Here is a 13,343-nt window from a genome sequence, read left to right as displayed (position 1 = left end):
TAAAACTGTCTAGACAATATTTAATATGAACAAAGTGCAAACTTTTGATAAGGAACAACCAGTATTATGTCTACAAAAGAAGGTCAGAGGGGAATAATACTCCTGTCCCAAATACCTCACATTTTCTAGTTTTGCATATCAAAATGAGTACATTTCTCCCAGTTTTTCTTTGTAAGGTTGAAAAGCAAGTCCTGGACTTAAGAGAAAGCAGAGCTCTTGACATCAGGTGACATCTACTTTATGCTTTAATAGCAATACCATGTAATGATAAAATAAATTTGCTTTTAAGATTTTCATGTTATTGATAACAAAGAATAAATTCTCCCCCAGCCCCACAAAAATCCCAGAGTCTCAAATGTAGGATCTGTATACCAAAAAGGAAATTTGCCCAACTGTGGGTTTTTTTTTAGGTTTTTAAAAAATTAGGTTATTAGTAAAACACTAAAGATATATTACATTATAGTCTCCTCAATGTTACCTATAATATTTTGCCTAAAAAAAACAGTAGACCCGGCTGGGAAGGTGGCTCAGTGGTAGAGTGCTTGCCTTGCATGCATGAGGCCCTGGGTTCAATTCCTCAGCACCACATAAGCAAAAAGAAAAAAGCCGGAAGTGGCACTGTGGCTCAAGTAGTAGAGCACTAGCCTTGAGCTGAAGAGCTGAGGGACAGCACCCAGGCCCAGAGTTCAGGCCCCACGACCGGACCCAAAAAAACAAAACAAAACAAACAAACAAACAGTAGACCCAAAATGAATTAGCTGGAATCAAGGGAGTAGGGTTTTGAAAAATTAAAAATAATTTACTTGAGGAATAAAGATCATGTAAAGGGATTTCCCCACCTTGGTTAAAAAAAAAATAACAGTTCAGATGAAAGCATAAAGGCAACGAGAAGGAGCAGGAATAGGATGGAAAACAGTATGCACATGGTGCTGTGCAGGTTGGTACAGATCCTGACACAGTGCTGGGCTTGGGGAAGGGACTGGGATGACCTTCATTCATATTGACAACTCTCTGGTCCACTGGACATTCTGTGCCTTGAATTCACCAAGCATGCTCTGGGATCGCCTGACAGAGCGCTTCTGTGGACTCCATTGTATTTCAGCATGAAAATATTTAGGAAGGAAAAGACAACTGGAATTAGCCTCATTTCTACTGAGACCATTTAAAAGGAAATTTAAGTCATCATGCAGCCAAAATCCAGTGTGAAAATCCCTTTTATAGCATGTGGGATAGGTGATTATTTTAACCCTTGGGCATTACCAGCAACAAGAGATTTTACTTCTTCTAAGACAATGTTTACTAGAAAATTCTTATATTAGAGTGTACATTTGTTATCTATAAAGTTATGCTTTGTTTCTAGTTTTGCTCTTGGAAGCTATACAAAATCTAATTTCTTCTCTTTTTTATAGTTCAACAGTAACTCCCAGCTATACTTTCTTTTTATTTATAAGAGCTGTTTCCCAGTTCCTTATATAATCAGACTCTTGATAATCCTCATCTACCTGTGGACACAAACAACTTATTAATACCTCTTACAATAAAGCATCTATAGTTGAACCCAACCCTCTATTTAGATATTTACTGGCCAATGCATCATGCAGAATCTTTTAAACATCTAGTAACACAGATTAAGACAGAATGCACTAGCTTTGTGAACAGCAACAATGAACTCACAATTCAAAATCCAACCTCCACTTCTCCAGGAAAACATTTCTACAAGAATGGCTGGAAAACCAGGTCTCCCCAGTACCCTCCCTCTCCCTCTCTCTCTCTCTCACACACACACACAAGCCCACTCATATACTCAACATTGTACTTTGAGGATGGCATTTTAAGTATAAAAACTCAGAATGTAAGATTTCTCGCTAACATCTGTTCAACCACATCCCTGTAGGTTCAGTACTTGTAGGTTCAGTATTATCCTTAGAAAATTTAAAACCTTACGATTTCTGTAATCCATTGTCAAAACAGTTAAAATTCAATGACCATTCACTGAGTAAATCTTCAACTGGTCAGCCAAAACTGGAAATATTGCCAATTCCTGTATTAGCTACAAAGCTGATTAAGTGTCCTTTCTTCACAAGAGAAAACACAAAGATACAAATGTGACGCAGATGTGGGCAGGTATAGATGAAGGGAAAGAAGATTGAGTGTCTCAACTCTTAGAACCAGGATTGGGAAATAATGGCTTTCCTCCATACCTACTCTACTGTTTCGGATCTATTACAATACTGTGATGATCAAACTCTGACACTGGGGAGAAAGTTCATTCAAAGTCAGTTAAAAAAAATCCTTTCACCTTGAAATTCTTGTAACGTCTGAGTTAAAGAGACATGCAACAGTTTAGTGGCTATGAGGTATAAAAAGGACTCCCAAATGCCCCTGATAAATGCCAGAGGACATGAATCCATATAAATGAGTCCTCATATGTCTCAGGAAGCAGAAGGGGTATGTATTTTTCAGTGTGAATTTGAAAATTCACTGACACTGAGGCTGTTTACTGAACTGAATATAATCTTACATTTAATGACCCTTTTCCACAGAGGAAAGGCAAATTCAATTTTGTTTTCCACTCAAAAGAGATATAAATCCAACCCAATCTATTTGTAGAATGTAGGCCCAGTCACTAAATTTTTTAAAAAATCCTATTTCTTCCCATTGTCTATTGTGACGTAGGATAGCAAATCCTGTGACTGAAACCTTTGAGAAATAGGAAAATAATAAACAACAAAACACAACATAACAACAACAACAACAAAAACCCTTGAGTTCAAAACAATCTAGAACAAGGAGAGAACACCTGAAAAACTCCTCTTGCATAGTGTTAACATTTAATGATCAAAGACTCTACACAAGGTCTACTAGACCCAAAGAGGAAATTTGCTTTGAACCTTTTCAGAGCCTCTTATATAAAGAGTGACAGAGATGGTTTTGGGATTGATTTCTCAGGACTACTTTTCTCCAGACACTCTTGAGGGATAAATGATTTTCAGAACCAGTACCAACACTGACGTTGGAGGTTCCTTTCCAAACTCTGTCTTCACAAACCACATACCAGTGCTGCAATACAAGCAGAAACAGACAAAGAAGCTTAATTACATAATAAGCTTCAAAAGTCAGGTGCTCCACGTGCTTCAGGCATGATCAGGGTCAACTAGCTTCCAGCAAGCAACCACCTCAGGGGTTCTCCTGTTGATATACAGGTAACTGTGAACAGGAAGCTCTCATAGACTGTTCCCACATGGAGTTGACACAGCACGTGTTGACTTCAACTTCAGCTATTCAGGAAGGCATCCTGTCGTGACTCTTGGGTTAGGATTAGTTGATGTAAGTCTTTATCACTGTACCCCACACTCCTTGGGATTGGCCATTTTATCTTCATCACAGTCTGGCTTCAAACTCTTTTTTTGTTCAATTTCCACCTGCCCAAAGAAAAGTTACAGAAAATGTAATGCAAACAAATGGAAGAAAAGACATTCAAACAAGCCAAAAGAACCTCAGAAGGTTCTTTGAGATTCCTTGTGCTTTTGCTAAGGTTTTGGGCTTTAACACACTGGAATTACTGGCCTTCAATTCTTTATCTTTCCTCTCTCCTTTCCCTTTTCCCCTCTTTTCCCTACTCTATCTGCCATACTAGAACTCAGGGCCTGGGCACTGCCCCTTAGCTTTTGTCAAGGATGGCGCTCTACCACTTGAGGTACAGCTCTTCTTTTGGATTTATGGTGCTTAGGTGGAAATGACATCTCACAGACTCTCCTGCTTTGGCTGGCTTAGAACTTCAGTCCTCAGGCTGCAGCCTCTTCAGTAGGTAGGATTACAGGTGTAAGCCACCAGCACCGGCAGTTATAACTTTCTTTGCACACGTTCTTTGCATGGTCTGGAATGACCTCTTTCCAATATTGTATCTGGAAGATTCTTATTCTCTGTCTTGTACAGTTGCTCAAAGGTCACTTTTGTTCTCGATTCATTAAGTAGACCAAGTGCCTCCCAGTGAACTGTATCTAGAACATTTGGAAATGTACCTGGCTCCACTATTCCACCGGCTCTGTAAGACAGGAAGACCTCATTGGCTACACTATCCAACAGTATAGAATGGAGTAAACAATTGAAAAAATGTTACCCAACGAAAAAACTCCCGTGTATCTGATTTAAACCCCTCCCAATACTTCCTCCTTTAACAGCCTCCAAACTGACCAATAGTGGAGTAAATGCCAATATTTTTGCTGTTATTACAAAAAGACAAACCAATCTCACCTTGAAAGTACCACACTTCAAACTCAAGCAATTGTTTGCTTGATAAGGGAATTGATAAGGGAATTCTTTGAGCTCAGGAATCTCCTAATTAAGGTTGTTCTTCAGCACTTGCTTGGCTGTTTGTGCTGACTGAACAGGGTCATGTTTGAGGGGAAGTGCTATATTTTTTTCTGGCCACAAGGTGGAGAATTTGTTCTTTTCTGGTCATTAAATGTTTCAGGCCACACAACTAAGAAAACATTTAGAGGAACAATAACCTGTTGTATAAATCTAAAGGTATTATTTTGAATAGGAAATTATTGAATCACCTTGCAAAATACTTCTTAAGATCTGACATTTAAGCTATCAAATCTCTAATTCTTTAAGACATAGTTTTCTGTATATAGCAAGGAAAAACTCCCAACTACATAGACCCTGTCTCAGACCAAAACAAAACAAAACAAAATAAAATAAATGCCCTCCTCCAACTCCCTTGAGCTCCAGCTTTGACTACTTCTCACACATTTCTGATCCTATTATTATTATTATTGCAGAAGTTTGCTTGGCTTTTGAGTTTTGTTTTTGTTCAAGTCCTGGAGCTTGAACTCAGGGCCTGAACACTGTCCTTGAGCTTCTTTTGCTCAAGGCTAGAACTCTACCACTTTAGCCACAGTAACACTTCTGGCTTTTTCTGGATATGTGGTACTGAGGAACAAATCCAGGGCTTCATGCATACCAGACAAGCACTCTACCACTAAGTCATATTCCCAACCCCAGCTTTTGAGTTTTTGTACTGCTATGGCCCAGGACAGAGGTTATGTGTGTCCTAACTATGTTCCGATCTATCATCATCACCTCTTGTGGATGAAATATGTGACTCAAAAGTCAGCACTTCCTGATACTTCCCCTTCATTTTGCAACATAAATGGTATTACAAAGATACTCTCCCTTCATTTTGCAACATAAATTGATTACAAATGAGTAATAACAATTGCTTCACCCACAGTTCTTTTTGTTGTTATTCACATTGACAGACATATTATCTCTCCTTTTTTTTTTTCCAGCCTTTCTCACAATACAGATTATACATTAAAATCAGATATTTCCACAGCTATACATGTGAACTTCCTCTAGGGTGGTCTGGTCAATGAATGTTTTTTACCCTGGGTAAGCACAGCTTAAAAGGAGTAAGGGTGGAGAGGGGGATGGGTCAACAAATGGACTTGGAAACCAGAGAGAGCCCCGCAAGGCTACCTTATAGCTGTAGTGTGCAGAATAATTGACCCACTTCCGGACATCAGTCTTGTCTTCCACGGAGATGGATCGAACAGCAGCTTTGGAGGCAGAAGTTGTGGGCATGCTGAATTCCACATTCACATGACTGGCAAACTTGGAAGGCACTTCCCGGTCAGAGCCAAGTTCCAGGTGGCAAAAGAAGCAGTGTGGGTGTCCAGATGCTGTGAAAGAAAGCAGTCAGAGATCGAGTTCTTTGAGGATGGGGGTTTTAGTCTCTTTTTTTTTTTTAAGGCCGAAAGATCCATCTCAATAACAAAGGGGGCCTGGCAAGCTTGGCACCTGGAAGTCTTTCAGAAGGCCCAAATCTGAGGGAGAATTTGCTTCAGTAAAAATCATACTCTGTGTGCCTCAGGCTATTTGATATAACACCATCTCATTATTGCAGCCTGGTATCCTAGCAATAAAACCCACAGCCTGAGAAACAGGGGCTGTTCTGCCTGCTCAGGTCAGAGTGATATGAGGACACAGCACAGATTACTAAGCAAGGGGCTGTGGAACAGAAGAAACAGAATCAGCACCAGCATTTAATAAAACCTCAGCTACAGCCATCTGCAGCAAGACAAATTGAACTTTCTTAATAGCATTCCATGCACTCAGAAAAGCTTTTGGTGTGTTTTTGTGCATGAATGATACATGACAGTGACACTCCTTGTGAGACAGCACACTCGTATTAGGCACACTAAACTGGACACTCGTCTGCACTCAGAACTCCCGGGCTTGACTTCCAGCTCTCCTACAGACTGGCCTCAATTCTTCACCTGTAAAATGGGAAAGGTATGAAAAATGGGTTCAATCTGGGTTCCTGTGACTCACACCTAGAATCCTAGCTACTCAAGATGCTGGGATTGGAGAACTGTGGTTTGAAGCCAGTGTAGGCAGGCAGGAGTCTGTGAGACTTATTTCTAATTAATCTCTCTCCCGCCATTTCTTTCTCTCTCTCTCTCTCTCTCTCTCTCACACACACACACACACACAACTGAAAATGGAGCTACGGCTCAAGTTGCGGAGTGCTAGCCTTGAGTGAAAAAAATAAGGACAATACCGAGGACTGAATTCAAGTCCCAGTACCAGCACAAAAGAAAGGAAAGGAGGGAAGGAAGGAGAGAGAGAGAGAGAGAAAAGTTGGCTTAGCTGGGTGCCAGTGGCTCATGCCAGTAGCTACTCACAAGGCTGAGATCTGAGGATTATGGTTCAAAGCCAGCCTGGGGCAGGAAAATCCATGAAGTCCATCAAACTCTTATCTCCAATTAATGAGCCAAAAAAAAGAAATCCAGAAATGAAACTATGGCTCAAGTGATAGAGTAAGTGAAAAAGCTAAGTGCCCACGCCCTGAGTTCAAGCCCAAGTACGGGTGTGCACATGCACACAGAGAAGCAGCAGCTCAATGCCAGGCAAAGTCCCTTGATGACCTTTTAATGCTGTAAGTCTATGCATAGTTTTACTGAAGATGGATAGAAAATGTAGCATTTTATTCTCATTTGGGATTATCAAATTTTTGAGGCACGAGCTCAGTGCTATGATTAGAACCATGGCTGCCTCATTGTCATTCACCAGACGTAATAAGAAACATTCATTGAGCCTCTTGTGCCAGGTGTCATGCTAAACGCTTCAAACAGATTCGATTCTTTCACTGGATCTTCCTAATGATCTCTTGATGTCTTAACGTGATGCTCACTTTACAGATAAAGCTTTTGGAGGCAAGTGAGCTGCCCCAGGTCACAGCTAGGAAGTAGGAGACTAAGAACTGAATCCAGTAGTCAGTTCTTAACCACACTGACTAGAGTATTTTTAACCACCTTGTCTAAGTCATAACCTTATGGTCTCCAAAATCTAAGTCTAGATTTGAATGGGATAGAGATGGAGTAGGCTGTATGAACTGGCTATGGGTAAACACAATGAAATGTGTTCAGCTTCATTATGTAACTGACATAGCCTTTTAGGTATGCATTTCCCCTAGGTAAACAATTCCAATTTTCTCTATTGGTTTGGGCAGGATGTTTTAAACAGAGAGTAAAAAGACACACACCCGCTCTCTAAGGAAAACATTACAGAGTGAAGTATTTGTTTTGCTCTGATTCATAAATCTAATATAATTCAATGGTTATTTCCAAAGACTAAGACTTTAGATAATTGAAATGTTTGTACTGATTTTTAAGAAATTTAAATAAAATACAAAGAGGTAAAAATGAATCCATTTGCTATATCTTTTTTCAGTACTATGGATAAAATTACATCACTAAGATTTACTAGACATTTATTACAGGCCAGATACTTAACAGCATTATATAGTTTCCTTATGAATAAGCTAGGTATTAATAACCCTATTTTAGAGATGAGAAAAATTAGGTTTCTCTGAGAGTGTTAAATCAATTGCCTGAGTTCATATCACCAATAAACAGTAGAGGTGGGAATATATTTCAGATCTGACTCCAAATTTGGTTCTAAAATTTTCAAATATATTGCTACAGATTAGATCAATGTTACATATAATATATAGAATATATAACCTATATATAATATCTTAATAGTAGCTTGAACAAATGTTTTCATGTTTTTATTTAATTACCTTTCTTTGTACATTGTGGGAACATTCAGAAATTATTTCTTTTACAAAAGTGACTCTTTTCTTTCTACCAAAGCATGTGCACAGCATTCCACCAAAGCATGTGAATGCAGCACTGTACCCTATATTGCTGTTAGCACCAATTTGTTGTTCAAGGCTGGCTGAATAGTTATAGAAGCTGCTACTACTTAATTTATGATCATTAGCAAAAGCTCACATATCATATAATCTTTCTAGATTGAATTTAACATTAATATTCAGATGTTGGGGCCAGGCTATTCCAGGAGGCAGAGGTAGGAGGATTGTGGTTGAAGGTTGTCCCAGGCAAAACAAGCAAGACCTTATTTGCTGTGAGTGCAGCTCAAATAGAAGAGTGCCTGCCTAGCAAATGTGAGGCCAAGTTCACTCCACAGTAGCACACATGTGCTCGCGTGCGCACACGTGCACGCACACACACAGAAGACAAAAAAAAAACCCATAATTTTTTCGAGAAAAGATTAATCTCATCATATTTGGCTTGTTTTGAACTTCATATAGTCTAAAAGACAGCTTTATTTGTTGGAAATAGCTATCAATTAAGAGTGCCTTATTTTTTCCATGTGGAAATAATAAGATTTGTCTAGAACCTTACACATGATTAAGAAATACTTGTGAGATTTGGCTGGTGTAGGTCCTTGAAACCTGCTATGCTTGAGGTCAGCTGGGCTGAGCTGTACTGGTGGAGCACGTTAGAATTCCATGCAAGCTACTTGGTCTACTGGTGGTAGATGCTGGGCCAGGCCCAGTGTGGAGGTAGGCTTAGGATATCAGGAAAACTAGGGATGTTGTCTTGCTGTCCCATACTGCCTGAAATCATAGTCATTAGCTTTTCCTAAGGCCATTCCTTAGTGCTTATATCCAAGAAACTACTCCTATGGTACTTTTGAACATTTGGAACCACTTTGAAATGTGTTTATATGCACTGAGAAAATGGCAAACTATGGTTCTCATGCATTTTATTTTATTTTTTATTTTATTTTTTGGGTCCGGTCTTGGGGCCTGAACTCTGGGCCTGGGCGCTGTCCCTCAGCTCTTTAGCTCAAGGCTAGCGCTCTAGCACTTGAGCCACAGCACCACTTCCGGCTTTTTTCTTTTTGCTTCTGTGGTGCTGAGGAATTGAACCCAGGGCCTCAGGCATGCAAGGCAAACTCTCTACCACTGAGCCCCCTTCCCAGCCCCTCACGCATTTTATTTTTGAGCCTCCTGAAGCTTGAACTCAGGGCCTGGGCACTGTCCTTGAGTTTTGTGCCTGAGGCTAGTGCTCTACTACTTGAGCCATGGCTCCACTTCTGACTTTTTTTACTTTTAATTGGAGATAAAAGTCTTATAGACTTTCCTGCCCAGTCTGGCCAGACTCCTGAGAAGCTAGGATTGAGGGCATGAGTCACCGGTGCCCAACAGTTCTCATACTTTTAAGATAAGGTCTACCATTTTTGTTTGGCCTGACCTCAAAGTCAGATTCCTCCTGATTTTCCTCTTGAGTAGCTGGGATTACAGATGTACACTACCATGCCTGGCCATTAGAGATTACTTCAAGTGTGTGTCTATCAGCCTTCTCTATGAAGAGGAATTGGGGTATGGCTGTGTGGCTTTAGAAGAGTAATGTTGCTTTCTTGGCCTTAATTTTCATTTGTAGCATGGAGAGGTTTGACTAAGGACCCTTTCCAGCTTGAAAATACAGCAATTCCACGGCTCTGTCCTCACAAAGGCTTGCACACCAAAAGAGAATCAGGGGTTCTCTTTTCCTCTGTCAAGCTGGATGGGGTCTATGGCTGAGACAGAAATTACAGCGCAATCACCAAGAGAATAGTACAGAGCTGATTTCAGGGGGCAATGAATAAGCAAGCACAGAGAGGAAGCCTTGGTTTGTACAATTCTGTCAGTTTAGAAATAGACAGCAGCAGACACAGAGGTCCAATTGTCTCTTCAGTGTGCCCTGCTACACCCAGTGTCTGACACAGTGCCTGGTGTGTGCCCACTCCCCGGGACAGCCTGGGGCGTCGAGCAGACTGTACTGCCTGCTGCTGTCACATCCAATCCATCCTGGATACCAGGATACGGTAACAGACACTCCACAATTGAAGCAGCAGATGAATACTCTGAACACACGGTAAGGATTTAATGGTGAGAATGGAAAAAGGCATGGCTCCATATTTCAATCAGGATTTCCCCCCCCCCCCAAGCCTTATTCTCTCTCCCTAACTAGCAAATCTGCTTTGGTGAAGACATGGACATAATTTATTATACACAAGAGGAGAAGTGGTTTGTGGTTCTGAGGCTCATGGGCTTGTTGCCTGCCACAGTTAGCCATACTCGAAGAACATGAAGTGATTAGAGCTGCTTTGCCTGCTGCCTCGGCCTGTCCTTTCCTTGACTGTTGCTGGAGGAAAGTAATTGTGGTGGGATCACTCAAGCGCAGCAGCATCCCTTAGGGCTAGGAGCAAATGATTGGCAATTGTTTCCATCAAACATTCCTTCCTTTGCTTTTTGTCTGGTAGCATGATGGCCCTCTTGGATCTCATATTCTGCCAGATCTTTAGTCTCTTTTCCATCTCTGAGTCCCGAGCCAAGCTCTGAGTTTGAGTAACTGGACTCAGAACTCTCACATGCATGTAAGATTGCACATAAGCCAGTCCTTTCTCTTTTATCCAGGGCATTGTCAGAAAGATCTCTTTAGAACCCACACATCTTCCAGGATCTGAGAATGGATTGCTTCCTGCCCTGTAGCTAATGCTCCAATGAGCCCCAAAGGAACACAAATTGAGAAGAAGCTTGCAGCTCAGCTGAGCAGAACAATACAGCTCGTTATGCACTATGTATGATAATAAGGGGTGAAAAGATGTCATGAATTGGGTCACTACACTTATTACTTCATGCAAATAAATACTTGTACTTTTCCACCTCTCTCCTCCTCCATCACCTTCCCTGCCACACTGTGAGAAAAAACTCTTCATACAGAGATAGGATGTGGAAAGTGAATCCCAGCTCCTCAGCAAACACGTGACTGTTCTCCACAGGAGAAACTACCCACCTGAGTTTTTGTCGGGCAGCCGGTTTATCCTCCACACAATGGAGTTGAAGGCATGCTCATATTTGGCAGTTCCCAGAGTTACTCTCATGACAGGCTCGGAGCCTGAGATACTAGTTGAGCCAAAACTTGCTCCCCGGTTCACTTTGGCTTTCAAAGACTTTTCCCCCAGGACACTTTCCCTTCGGAAGTTTTTCACCCACTCACTAGGCACTGGGTAACGAACCATTACATTCTCACAGGGAACCTGAGTGAGGGGGTCGCGGTTAGAGGAGAAGCCGGTTGACATCCTCAGCCAGCTCTGCACCTCCACCTCTGCCCCGTTGATGCTGGCTGCCGTCCTGAGGGTGAAGGGCAAAGTCTTTTCAGCAAACACGGTCCTGAACCGCATTAGTTCAAACCGGCATGCATCCAAAGGGTTGAACAGAATAACACGAGAGCTGTTGAAGACCTCCTCGTCCACACACCCATGGAAGCGGCACTCATGGAGCTTGATCCACTTGCTGGTGGTGGTGGGCATGATGTCCTGTCGAGAAACAATCTCATTGCCTTTGATGAGGATATCATTGAGGCCCAAGCGACACTCTGCCAACCCAGAGAGAAAACTCAGGATATGGATCCGAGTCAAGACATGGTGCTGGAGGATCTGGTTTTCGCCTTTGCTCACAATACCGGTGAATTCATCTCTGACATCCACCGTAATCTCTTCTTCCAGGTAGTTCAAGCCAACAGTGCTCAAGTCCATTGACAAGACAGGCAGATCCATGAGACGGTCCTGAACTGCGCGGATGAAGCTCAGGAAGTCGTCGTAATTGGTGGTGCCCAGCTTAATCACTTGCTCCCGCTCTGCGGTATGGGTCACAGCGGGTTTGGGCTGGTATTTCTTCTTCTCCTTGTAAGTGACACGATCTATCCGCAAACTGTGGATCCTCCCATTCTCGTCGTAGTTTTGAAGCCGGGGTTCTGAAACATCATGGCAGATCTCCAGCTTGAATTCACGGAATGGTTTTTCTAGGCCCTGTTCATAATATAGCTGCAGGAAACCACTGTCAGTCAGTTTGATGTAGATTGGTCCCCAGTGCCTGGAGGACATGATGTTTTTCTTCTCAGGGATCCTCAGCATCATTGACCACCCATCCCTGGGCTGGGACACAGCTGACCCAGGCAGGTGAGCATCCAGTTGAACCCAGGCTGCTGGGTCATCGTCAGGTAGTGTTGTGCTGCCCAAGTGATCAGGGTCATCAATTTGGAGTTGTTTGAGTTTTTCCACAGCATCAGAGTGGGACTGAGTTTTGTTAGAATCGTCAAAACTGATGGCATCCTGGTAGACAACAATGAGAGAATCTCTTTGGCTTTTGCCAGTGGTACTGGAAATGGAACTGTTTTGGGAACGCCGCTCCTGTTCCTCAAAGAAAGCACTGAATGGGTTGATAGGGGAGGGCTCCACATCCTGTAGAGTCTCATTCAGGAAGGGATTGGTTGCCCTCCACGGCGGTGCCTCAGTTATGGAAGGTGGGCGGTTCAAGGAGGAAATGTCTAGCTTCTGAGCTTTGGAGAAGTTCATCAACGTACTCTTGGGACGGTCCCTCTTAAATGACCGGGTTGAGTTATAAGGTATGTCTGAGGTCACAGGTGCAGAAGGTGGTGGTGCACTTGGCTTCAAAGGGGAGGTGATGGGTGGCAAAGTGCAGTGGACTTCATTGTCATCGAAAGTGACCCAGCTGGGGAAGCGTGCAGAAGTCACTGGAGGGGCAGGGTGCCCGTTCATGGCTGGCCTGCTGGCCTGCCAGCTAATGGTTTCCACCTCTACTTCTTCATCTTCCTGGAGGGAGGAGGAATTGTCTACAAGGAAAAAGAGAACCATTCAGGATGTCTGGAGTTATGAGAACCTAAAGCAGGGGAATACGGGACAGCTTGAATTTTATCTAGAACCTCAGTGAATGCCAAAGCAACTTATTCCTATCTCAAGGGCATGGCATGGATGCAGACCTCAGAATTTTGTAATGAGCACACCGGAAGGACCATGACATGAAATGCATTGTGTATACAAGGCTATCAAAACAGAAACACTAACTGGAAAGACCAAGGCCTCGAATATATGTTTTCTGTACTTAGCTCTGAAGTATGTATTATTAATATTTAAACACCGAAAATGACTTTCTATGTAAAATGATAGAAACTGAC

The 13,343-nt window shown here is 42.2% G+C and overlaps 1 protein-coding gene across 1 annotated transcript; it reads right to left on the bottom strand.

Moving 5' to 3' along the window:
* Positions 1-2,501: 2,501 nt before the first annotated feature.
* On the bottom strand, positions 2,502-13,063 carry LOC105982799 (stonin-2). Its single transcript, XM_013012475.1, has 3 exons — positions 11,163-13,063; positions 5,488-5,690; positions 2,502-3,422 (listed from the first exon to the last, which is right to left on the bottom strand). The coding sequence occupies exons 1-3, from the start codon at positions 13,021-13,023 to the stop codon at positions 3,339-3,341; spliced, it is 2,148 nt and encodes a 715-aa protein (XP_012867929.1). The 5' UTR covers positions 13,024-13,063; the 3' UTR covers positions 2,502-3,338.
* Positions 13,064-13,343: the final 280 nt, after the last annotated feature.

Source organism: Dipodomys ordii, unplaced genomic scaffold, assembly GCF_000151885.1.
Source record: "Dipodomys ordii isolate 6190 unplaced genomic scaffold, Dord_2.0 Scaffold2, whole genome shotgun sequence".
In the NCBI taxonomy this organism is placed as follows: domain Eukaryota; kingdom Metazoa; phylum Chordata; class Mammalia; order Rodentia; family Heteromyidae; genus Dipodomys; species Dipodomys ordii.
The sequence above is the reverse complement of the archived record's forward strand: the minus strand, read 5'-3'. Positions and strand labels throughout refer to the sequence as shown.

Excerpts from the sequence above, each read along its gene's own strand:
- LOC105982799 (XM_013012475.1), bottom strand. The coding sequence starts at position 13,023 with ATGGTTCTCTTTTTCCTTGTAGACAATTCCTCCTCCCTCCAGGAAGAT. Across the intron at positions 5,691-11,162 it reads GCTGCCCGACAAAAACTCAG|CATCTGGACACCCACACTGC; the intron begins GTGGGTAGTTTC and ends TTTCTTTCACAG. Across the intron at positions 3,423-5,487 it reads CTGCACACTACAGCTATAAG|GTGGAAATTGAACAAAAAAA; the intron begins GTAGCCTTGCGG and ends TTCTTTGGGCAG.